Source organism: Syngnathoides biaculeatus, chromosome 2 (assembly GCF_019802595.1).
Source record: "Syngnathoides biaculeatus isolate LvHL_M chromosome 2, ASM1980259v1, whole genome shotgun sequence".
In the NCBI taxonomy this organism is placed as follows: domain Eukaryota; kingdom Metazoa; phylum Chordata; class Actinopteri; order Syngnathiformes; family Syngnathidae; genus Syngnathoides; species Syngnathoides biaculeatus.
In genome coordinates, this window is record NC_084641.1 from 2,187,015 (window position 1) to 2,198,515 (window position 11,501).

General features: G+C 40.3%; 1 protein-coding gene across 2 annotated transcripts; it reads right to left on the reverse strand.

Annotated features, from left to right (window-relative positions):
• Positions 1-395: 395 nt before the first annotated feature.
• On the reverse strand, positions 396-11,453 carry rbm10 (RNA binding motif protein 10). 2 transcript variants are annotated; one of them, XM_061812524.1, is made up of 23 exons: positions 10,881-11,453; positions 10,403-10,445; positions 9,824-10,328; positions 9,564-9,734; positions 9,423-9,492; positions 8,333-8,406; positions 6,490-6,576; positions 6,316-6,376; positions 6,081-6,239; positions 5,799-5,959; positions 5,592-5,689; positions 5,115-5,202; positions 4,572-4,779; positions 4,395-4,474; positions 4,196-4,277; positions 4,011-4,102; positions 3,731-3,925; positions 3,429-3,575; positions 2,861-2,914; positions 2,579-2,773; positions 2,308-2,352; positions 1,329-1,384; positions 396-1,015 (listed from the first exon to the last, which is right to left on the reverse strand). In XM_061812524.1, exons 2-23 carry the CDS (start codon positions 10,417-10,419, stop codon positions 925-927), a joined length of 2,736 nt encoding a protein of 911 aa, XP_061668508.1. In that variant the 5' UTR covers positions 10,420-10,445; positions 10,881-11,453; the 3' UTR covers positions 396-924. The 2 variants fall into 2 exon arrangements, with proteins under 2 accessions (XP_061668508.1, XP_061668500.1); XM_061812516.1 differs by having other exon boundaries at positions 9,824-10,331.
• Positions 11,454-11,501: the final 48 nt, after the last annotated feature.

The window sequence follows — 11,501 nt, forward strand, 5'->3', positions numbered from 1 at the left end:
TTTGAAAAAATAGATATCAAAATGTTTGACCAGTACTGTGTGTGTATATATATATATATATATATATATATATATACACACACACACACACACACATTACATATATTAGTAGGTCCTTAGAATCAACATTTTTAAATGCAGTCACCATGCAGTGCATTTTCTTTTTAGTTAACACTCATTTGAGGTATTATTTAAGCAAAATATTTAAAGGTCCCCAATTTAACTGGAACTATACCCGCAGACAGCACCGGGTCTTTTCATTCCATTTTCTGTATTTTGCCGTGCAAACAAGGTTAAGTGGTAAAAGCAAGGAACGAAAGCAGATTAATTGTTTGAGGTAGCTGTTTCGCATTCACGGGGGTTGGGTGAAGTAAAGAAACTTGTGGAAACACAAATCTGCATATTTCTTTAGGTTCTCCATACAAAACACACAAACAAAAAGTTCATTTACAATCCTATACACTTTCATTCTAACGGTCATGTAGACAAAACCCAAAAAAAAAAAGAGAGCTTTCATGAAAAACAACTAAATGTTGATTCATACCTGTAAAATAATCCACATGAGTTGATCTCAGAGGTAAAAATAATCTACACACAATTAGTATTGTACATAGTACTATTAGCAGTCATTCACTGAATGACAAGGCATAAAGCATTAAATTAAACAAAACAAAACATGGTGCATAGACTTATTTGAAAATGTTAACTGCGTTTAAGAGGACTTGGCATCTTCAAGAAAGAAAGAAAAACTAAATGGTGCATTCTGTGCAATAACCTGGCGTCCACTTCTGGATCAGTTAAAAGAGGCAAATGTGAAATTAGCCAAAAGTGAGCACATGTTATGGACAGGTGGGTAATATTAGTGAAGTACAGCATGTTTGTCTTCATCTTGCCAGGGACAAGTCGATATTGCGGCGTCACAGCTCACTCCATTTGCACATTGCGTAACAAAAGCCCCTTTTTCACACCACTTTGAAGCATTCTGGCACCGAGACTTGAGCCTGTGATCCCATCCCTAAAGTCAAAAGGCAGACAAAAAGGTAACCACATGATAAAATAACTTGTATCAAGTATATGCATAAAGCAACTACATCACACATCTTAATTCCTGAGAGAAAACCTGGAGAGGGTTAAAAAACAAAACATTTGGTATTCTAAAAGCCTCAGATAGCAGCGTCACATGGATATAGAATGATTGATGAATTAAAAAAAAATAAAATAAAAAAGATCCTTGAAAACAAAAAAAAAACCTCTTGAATTACACAAGACGTTTTCAGTAGAAAACCTGTGAAACATCTTGAAAAATTTGGTGGAAAGGGCCTGCTTACATGGCACTTAACTTCCTCTTCTTGGAATCAGGAGCTGGAGGTCCAGCCGTTCGACTCTGGAGTAATGAAAACAATAAATAAAAATAAACAAAAATAACTGTCTGGCATCAATACTTGGCTCAATATTTGGGGGAGGGACTAATTAGAAGTACAGGGTTATACGATTTAATGACAAAATGCACATTATTTTGATCTACTACATTATTGTGAAAAATTATGTAATTAAAATACAGTTCAATTTGGAAATCTCTGATTATAATTTTCAAGTTCAATTTGAAAAATAGCACGCAAATGTTTTCTCTCTTTTCCACATCATTTCCTCCTTAAACCAACACTTGCAGTTGTCTCTCTCAGGTCATGTGCCATTCTGCTGAATCCTTGATCATTACTTTTTCCTTTAATTTTTTTTTTTTTTTTTAAATCAAAACGCCACCTTTTGGTGTAATCTATTCCTTTTGCTTAAAATATTGAGAAGCTTAGACTTAAGACTTTTGAACACCAACTTAAAACAGTTCCAGCCCCATAACTTTGGACTTTTTTTCCTAATGGAATATTCACTTATCTGATTGATCATATGAAGCACTATTGTCTAAATTGTGCAGATCTATCATCAGGTCAAAATGCTATTTATATGGTTCACCACATGCTGTACGTATAAATATTGTAACAAACACATTTCATCATGTATTGTTGTTCGGTTATCATTTGTGTAAAGACAAATATGTGTTTTAATCCCTTTTTAAGAGGAAAGGGTTCTGTTGATCCATTTAATCAAGTAATCAAAACATAACCAGATCTAATGAGTTATAGTACTTAAATAAATTGAAAGTTACACTACTGTAACTTTTTTAATGAGGCTACGTAACTGTAACAAGCTACATTCCTGAAGTCATTATTTCAACACTGACAATCCTGCTGAAACAGAGCAAACAGTGAGCAGAAAGAATGTTGTCACATCAGATACTGGCGCTTGACTGACCTCTTTTCCAGCCTCTTCCTGCATTCTTCTTTGCTCTAGATTTTGCTAAAGGGAAATAGGAGTACAAAAAAAGCTTAAATCCTCTTGAAGTATTCTTTACTACCAGTCAAAATCTACTACCAAACTGCGCTTGTATCTCAAGTAAAAAAAAAAAATGCTCCAAATCACAGCTCATATCTTAAGACAAATCCAATCTGGTGACTTGTATCTCCAAGTCCCACTGTACTGCTACTAGACTAAGATTTTTGCAATATCATGAGACTAAATGAACCTTATGTAGTTCAGAGAGCTGCTGGTGCCGAATAAGAGCCTCTTTGCTCGGAAACTGTCTCCTACACAGCAGACAGGCCAGTTTCACCCAGTCCGTCATCCTCCCTTCCTTCTCATCCTTCTCACCACCTTCTTCTTCACTGTCACTTTCCCCACTGTAGGCTGGAACGAGACCCAGGTGCTGTGGAGGGGGTGACTGCATGAAAAAAAGACTGGGTTACATACTGTGGTGAAAATAGCAGCTACAAAAATTGACATGACAGACACAGCACAGATAACATACTTCTGCTTGTCTGAGGTGGTCCAGAAATATTTGAGGCCGTTCTAGAAGCGCCCCCTGTGGGACAGAAGACATACACTTAAGAGGGATGTTCAATTATTTTTTTTCCTCCTAACGATTATTTAAGAAGATTCACGTTTTACCCTCTGATTAAACGTATGAAAACAATTTTGATTTGCATAGCTTTATTTTATTTTGAAGTGAAAATTTCAAATTCACTGCAGAAAGTGCACAAACGAATTATGATTCAGTTACTGGTTTGGGCTGTAAAATACCAGAAACAAGGCAAAAATTGAGATACAGGAATTGTTTTCCCAAAGTAAAACCAGATGTTTGAAAATGTCTTATTTTGATCCAACACGAAGCTAATCCGTGTTCTTTCATGAAGGTACTACAGGAATCAAAATGTTTTCTGTTGAGAGTAGCATTTCAAGGATTTGGACAATTTTACGTCACACAATGTATCTTGATGATGAATCAGTTAACTGTAGATTAAATATCCTATGAATTCTACTGTGCCATAATCAGTATTTGGCTCAGATAAGTTACTGTATGTGGAAGCATGTCACACCTTTTTCTCCAGAACAGCATAACCTGCATCCGCACTGGCAGATTCTCTGCGATCTGTGGAACCGGCCGCAGGGGAAGACGAGGCAGAGCGCATGTTCTCCTTGTGCCTATTGAGAGTCTTAGCCCAGCGCTCCATATCTTTAGCGATCTATTACCACAAGTACAAATGTGGGGATTAATTTTGTTGCATGGTCTCAAACTCGGCATCCTCTAACACAGGTAATGAATTGTGCATCGTTACATTAATCATTCACTTAGTGAGAAAACGGCAAGATATGGATTTATTTTTGTGTGAAAATGTACCTGTTGAGCTGTTTTACTTTTGGGTTTATCTTTTTTCTCCTTGCTGCCTTGATTAGGAAACACTGAGTCTGCAGGGGGTGCACCATCACCAGCGGGAGCACCTTCTGTATTGGACTGTCCAGAAGCTGCCGGAATGTACGTGTGCTTGTCTCCCTCCCAGTACATGAACTGCTGCGTTTGAGCGTTGTAATAGTACTGGAAAGGGTCATGAATGGCAAACAATAAGTCATAATACTACTGAACACATCCAGGCTCATTATTTTTGCATTACAGTCTTTACCTGGGAGTTTGGGTCATAATACAGTCCGGTCAGCGGGTCGTAATAGTAGCCTGAACCTTCATCATATTGGTATGTGGTTACATCTGGGACGGCTACAATAATATAAAAAATATAATTAATTAAACAAACACTGATGTACTAAATATTTATATGCAGATAAACCAAGTTGACTAGGTAGCTCATACGATATTTCTGGAGCTCATGTGCAGTGCCTGGTGTTGCAGGCTGGCTGGAAGCAGCTGGCTGTGGTTTTCCAATTATCTCAACCTATAATGAGACAAGGCATACAGAAGGGTGAGACTAGGCTCAAAAATTTAAACCTGATGCATGGCAGCGGAAGATGGATGGATAGTTGCATGGGAGTGGCAGACAGGCAACCTTTACCTGGGTAGCAGAACCCATAGTTGGAAGCTGCTGCACGACAGCTGTCCCGGATGTCAATGTTTCACTTGGAATCACTGCAGCTGAATCATGTCAAGGAGTTACATTATATGTATACACTAATCCACATATACCAGTCATATGCTATATATGGGAACTATCCTAGCATGAGATATCAACCTGGGGTAGTTGCTGCTGGATAAGCCCCCCTCAGGGGTGCTCCTGCACCAGGCAAAGAAGCAACCCTGGAATCTGTCTGGACTTGAAAATGTTGGCCATCCGGCAAAGAGTAATCATTCCCCTCCTGACTGTATGATATTGCCACTCCCTGCTGATACATCTCTCTATACTCTGTTCCCTGGCCTCCATTTGAACCATTTTGTGCAGTCTGAGGATGAAAAAGAATAAAGCACAAACAAATATTACAATATGGAAAAAAAATGAGCCTGTCTAGAAGAACATGGGTATTTGTAAAAATAGTAACTGTTGATATTTAAAGACTTGCAGACGATAAAGCACACGTAAAAGAAAGTGGTATCTGAATCAAATTTCCCACATTTTTTGGGAACTCTTTATAAGAGTGTCAAAGAAAAGAGTTTTGGTTCATCCTCACCTCAGGCAAAATACAAAATGTTTAAAAAAAAAAAAAAACACCCAAGTTTGAGTGCACAAAAGCAGAAAGAAAAGATGTGCTGCCCTGCTGGAAGGTCAACGACAACTTACCTGTGTTACAGCCCACTGTGCTGCAGCAATTGCAGTGCTGGCCACCGTAGCAGCACTAACTCGATTCCCATCCGTCAGAAACACGTCACTGACAAAGAGAGGGAGGGCAAAAAAAAACAAAAAGTTCATCCAGCTTCCATAGTGCTTGTCCTAAAGTTGGAGCCGATTTCAGTGAGGTACACCACACACTCGTCTCCAGTCCTTTGTGACTACATTTCATACCACATTTGAGACTGTGAAGAAATAACAGTTTTTCAATTTTTGGGAACCAATTCATAGTTAGCATCAAAGCAGTTCATTTTTTTGGCACTAGTTATTATGCATTCAGAAATCCATTTTTTCTTTTTCAAATTGCCAGATAAGACTAAACCCCATATGTCTACTTCTATCTTCATTTTGCGATTTTGATGTGCGTCAGTGATTTGAATTTCCCAATACTGTATTATCGACACTGCTTGTGTGTAAACATGCGCTTACCGCTTGGAACCTTTGGCAAACTCAACCACAATCAACTTTCCATCTATAGAAAGAGGCTGTTTGAGAGCCTGCAAGATCTGCAGCAGCTGAGATGCTTCCTAATGGCAAAACACAATGACATGGTGGACTATAGGGCATCATCATAAATAGATGATGTAATCTCAACACAATCACAAACTTCGGAATGCATTCCTTTAATGCCCTTACCACTATGGTAGAGAGCTGCAGAAAAGCAAACCCCCTGTTGAGATGTGTGTGCTTGTCCTTGATTAGGCGAATGTTGGAAGGGGACAGGGTGGCAAAAGAGGCCAAAGAAGAAAGAATGGCATCCACTGATGTACGCGGTCCAAGATTTCTGAGGATCAGGGCTAATATTGAGGCGGAAAAGACAGTGTTATAGCAGTAAAAATAGAAAGATTGTGGTGATGAGTAGTTGAGCACTCAACTTGATTTCTGCCAACTGCCTTTGTTCAATGCCCTTAAACTTACTGTCATTGGCAATATCTGCCTGTTGTGTAACTTGGCCTGAATGGACGGCAGAAACAGAGGGATGAAAGGGTGCTGGAAGTGGCAGCAAGCCTTGGGCTACCTCCTTTTGAACACCGAACGACGCATCTTTTTGCAACTGGGGCAACTTCAGCTCAGCTTCTGAAAAGAAGAATGTGGAAAAGAGGATCCCATTAACTTGTTACAGAATTTTGTGAACAGATCGGTTCATTGTTACCTGATTTAGGTGCACTGCACTTAAAGCACCTTTCCCTCCTTTTAAAGTTTTGCACTCCACACTGTTGAAATTTGTTTACAAACATTGTTAAGGAGGATGGGGGTGGGGTGTTGGGGGAGGTGGGTGGCAGAACCAAGATTGTCACACATGCATCCCATTGTATCTAAACACAACCTTGTTGCAAAGCCAGTCCTCATTGGCTCGTGGTTTAGGGTTGCTGTAGTGCATTGACACTCGATGTCCCAGAATCATTAGCACGCCCTGAAAGAAGTAGAGAGAGGAAGGGGGAACAGTGGATAACTATGAGAATGAATTTGGCCACACACATCTGAGCAAGGCCTTATCTCAGAGAACGAATGAGGGGGACGAGAGAGCGAGAGTCAGTCAGAGAAAGAGAGAGAGTGAGAGAATAGATTGAAAAGATGGAAGTCAGAATGGCAACCTTCAGCTTAAGGAAAGATTTTTTTTAAATATATATTTTCATTTTGTGTGTTTTACTTCATTACTTATTCAACTTTTTCATCACCCCAATAGATAAGAAAACTGCGTACTGAGCGACCACGAGCTAACAGTAGGTGACGCAGATGAAATAGTAATTTCTTGTACATTAAGTTGTTCAGGTCAGGATAATAGTGTTTTAAAAGGCAGTAAAGCTCAAAATCCTCATATTAGCTTTTCCATACACCAAATTAATAGAAAACACACACTTTGTCCAAATGTCAATGTGATACCTTTGCACAAGATGAAAGTAAATTAGTTTTTCTTATAAATGCAAACATTTTTACTGTGGTAACTGCAAAAAAAGCCTTAAAGACCCAATGGCAAAATATATTTTGGAAATGTGTGACAAGAAAGTAAGATTTTTGTTTATCATATGAAGCACTGGATCCAACCGAAAGTCAGCTGTGACGACTGTGAAGGCTGTTTTTCATAGTTGTACTTTTAACATATTAACGCCACAGCATGCACCACGCATACGTCAAAATATTTGGTCATGTTGGTGAAGACAAAATATGTGGGGAATGTGTGGGAACAGCATTTTGGTTTTAGACCAACAAAATTCATGTTAAGGAGTGGTCAACCTAATCCCTTATCCCAATGGAGTAATTGTGTAGCAATTTAGAATTATGATTATTAGTAATGTTTTTCGTTTTTGCTTACGGCTATGCTACCCTGAGAACGCCCAATCTCGTCAGACCTCGGAAGCTAAGCGGGTTTGGCCCTGGTTAGTACTTGGATGGGAGATGGCTTGGCCAGGTGCTGTAAGCTTCTCTCCCCGGCTATAATGCAGAGGGGGTTGCGTCAGGAAGGGCATTCGACGTAAAACTGTGCCAAATAAAGATGCGATCATCTGAGATGACATGCTCTGGCGACCCCTAACGGGAGAAGCCAAAAGGAAAATAAGATGATGATTTATTTATTTAAAAAATAAAAAAAAAACTTTATGGGGACCCCCCCCAAATGTGGTTGGGGGCAGGAATAATAGTTTACAGTTGCCAGAGGTTGGTTCACTCCATGCAACACAGATGTTGAGTTCTAAAACAAGAACTTAAAAAGCGGTGAGCCACGGGAAAGCAAAACCTTTATGAAGTTATCCAGGTAGTGTAATACAGTCAATGAGTTTGTGTAAAATTTTGTGTCATGTTTTATCATAGAATTTAGAGTGTTCCCAACATATTTCAATGTATAGAAATAAAAGCTATTAAGAGGATTTTGACGTTTACTCACAGCTATAATGCTAAAAAGTACAATCCCCTTCCGTGGACTGGATTTTAAACAAAAGAGAGATTTGGTGGGGGCATTAAGTTATGTTTTTAAGTTTACCCCAGAACCGTCTCACACATGGCTTCCCCATGTATGACTCCACCATAAGAGTTACCTACCTGTCATAAAAAAAAAAAAAATCTTCGTGAGGAAATGGCATGCTATAATCTAAGGTGAAGCAGGTGTGATGTGACAGTACATTTGTCTTTCCCATTGCATATATGTGCGTGTCATGTGTGTATGGGAGAGTGACCTGGTTGGTCTCCATCCAGCGGGTGGCCTCCTGTATGAGATTAAACTCGACGAAGGCGAATCCTCGGCTCTGACCTGGACACCGCCCAGCGCCATGGTTACCGAATAACAACAACAACATAACGCAGTGAGGGGTTAGTGCTTTGTGTACAGAGGAGAGAGAGACCCTGTATCAGCACTAACAAAATAAATAACCGCTCTCCCTTGGAATGAAGAGGCTTGACAGTCAGTTGGGGAGCCACTGTTAAGATACTCTGCAAGATGATGAGGACACATGGCCCAGTATCTCAGTGGGATTATGAAAAGGAGAGAGGGAGACTCCTGCCACTCCTCAATTTAAGTCTGACCCATGTGCCAAAAAAAGTGACATATACATATCACCAAGTTTTATAGTTGAGTAACTTTGGGGGGGGGGGGGGGGTTTCCCTTGCTGTACAATTATTAGCTGCCACATTAGTCAAGTAAACTAGCAAAGTAAGAGTGGTTTATCTTAAAAACAGATGATTAGAAGGAGTGGTAAAGATGAAGTAGTAATGATTGGCTGATTCTGGTGACACGCTGCACAGGTGACTAGTAGGTATAAAACATGAAGCCAATGAAAGGATCTTAATGGTTACCTCCTTTATGTTGTGGCAAGTCTAATACTCATAAATGCAACTAGGACAGAAAACACGGTCACATTGCTCAACAGCTACGATTTGTCAAATGATCCAAGAGATGTGTGAGCATTGCTCAAGCACTCGCTTAAAAAAAAAAAAAAAAAAAATCAACTAAAATAAAAAGCGAAGACGAAGATGTGACAGCTTTGTGAATTCATATTGACGTATTTTAGGATTTGATTAGGAAAGGTTCTCCTAATTATCCATCTGTTGAATTACTGTAAGCTTAAATATCAGTATTATGATTGTGTTTTCCCAGCATTGAAAACAAAGAATAAGAGGATGTTTGATGCTGAATGTTATAACAAAGAAAACCATGCATCTGGCATCTCGATAATAAGGTGAAATTGCTAGCAAAGGATACATGTGGTATCAAGTGGGACAGTTGGGGAAAAAAATATCATTAAAAAATAATGGACAAATTTTCCTCACCTGAGGCTTTGTTCCTCATGAGTCGAACCTCTTTTGGTTGGATCCCCTGCTCTTGAAGTGTTGCCCAGATCTGTAGACGCATTAATGAATGACATCACTGTGGCGAGAAACACAAAAAGAGCCCAGCAAAATAAGAGATACCTCATTGGCAGTGGCGTTGGATGGCAGCATGCGAAGCATCACAATGTTGCTGGGCCTCTGATTGTAGTCCAGATCTGCACGATAATCCTGGTCCCTCTGCTCTGAATCCTCGTGAGACAGGTCTGGCTCAGAACTACAATGGCCATGCTCTTCTGACTCAGTCGGAAACATCTGAACATATCCATGACGAATGAACAACAAATGCAAGTGAAGCCAGAAAAGAGAAGGCAGTTAAAAGTTTCAATAACGTTGCAGTTTACCTTTCTCCTTCCAGCTCCATGAGAAAATCTACCCTCTTCTCTGGGCCCATCAAAGTTATGCTCCATCTGTTCAACAGAGCTACCACCTCGCCGACCCCGGTTTCCTTCCCCACTACCTAAGCGTGGGGTTGAAGTCTCAGCGAAGCTTCTACCATGTTTCCCCTTTGCCCGACCCTCTGACCCAGTCCGTAACCTTTCAAAATCTCTCTTGGATCTCTCCTCATCAAACACATCAGTTGATGACTGAGAGTTCGGAGGCCACAGGAGTGCTTTGGCCTCACCACTACCATCTCCTCTCTGATGAAACTCACGCTGATCTGGTAAAACTTTAGAGGCGCACAATGACGTTTCGTTCTGGACATTGGAGGAGTCCTCCTCTATTTGGATATCATATTCCGCTTCTGTTTCCTCGTTTTCTTGGCCAAAACCACGGTAGTCCATGTCCCGAAAATTGTGGTCATTGTGAGTGTTGCCATATCGGCCCATGCGATCACCTCGCCCACCCCTGCTGAACACAGATGACACTTGTAAAGACTTGTCTGAAAGCTCCTCGAAGACGTTAGCCAAGATATAACTCACCTCCGCTCAGTATCCATACCGATCTACTGACGCTAGTCGCTTTCTTTGGTCACCAGCATGAATAAGATGAAAAGACAACAGTGTTTTGAATGCGAGGCAAGCATTAACAACGCGGAAAGTAACCATACATTTTCGTACAACGGTGTTCAAAGTAGTTAGCGCGCATAGTACGTCAGGCGTGGACTCGTGTAACCTCTTCGTTTGGATACCAGGTTAGCTGCTGCATTTATGCACCTGAGACAAGAATACGAGAGGGCAATCCTCCCTCACTATAAAGAATACTAAAGATGTACCAATAACGAGCATAGGTTTTCTTCAACATAAAAAAGCAAACAAACGCGTATTCAACAGTGACGTATGGCGGTCATCTTTTAGCTGACATGCTATCTAGTATGAAGCATGCTAGCGAGTTGCCTTCGGTGGTTGTCAGTCGTCGCAGACTTGGCAAAAGACTGATGAAATTAGTGAGAAGACTTACCAATTTTTCATCAAACCGACTCTGGTCAAATTAACACACCGCCGCACCAAAAAATGGAATATTTCTATTCCGAGGGAAAGCTAGAAAATGGCCACAGTGAAGAAACATTTCACCGGGACGGAGCTGGGTCCCACTCTGGCCCGTGATTGGACAACAGCGTTACTAAAATGACGATAATTGGACGAAAAGAAAGCAACAATAAACTGACAGCCAATCACGGGCAAATATAAGTCCTGCACTGAGAAGAGCTCAGTATTGACGCTTATTTACGTCTTCGCTCTTCTAAATAGAATTAAAACTTGTGGGTTTCCAATGGAAAAGTAGATACAGCAGTGCGCTGGTGTCGAACTGATACACTGGCAAGCCAAAGGTATAGTGCATTTAATTGTTGCAATTAAAACAGGCGCCCCAGTATCTTGATAATCATAATTTGTCTCAGCCAAAATACCCCAGAGAAGAATGATCACTTTTCATGCTCTTTTAAGGGGGTGGTCCTTTCAAATCCAAGTAAACCACTGCTGCCCCTAATCCAGTCTTCTCCAGATGTAAAAACAAGTCTGAGCCAGTTGCTCAAGTTGTCCTTCACTCCTTTAGTGAGATTGCCCCAAAAATACCTAGCAG

Coding starts and splice junctions, on each gene's coding strand:
- rbm10 (XM_061812516.1), bottom strand. Junction 9,735..9,823: donor ATGGAGCTGGAAGGAGAAAG/GTAAACTGCAAC, acceptor GGATATGTTCAG/ATGTTTCCGACTGAGTCAGA. Junction 2,915..3,428: donor ATGCTGTTCTGGAGAAAAAG/GTGTGACATGCT, acceptor TCTGTCCCACAG/GGGGCGCTTCTAGAACGGCC.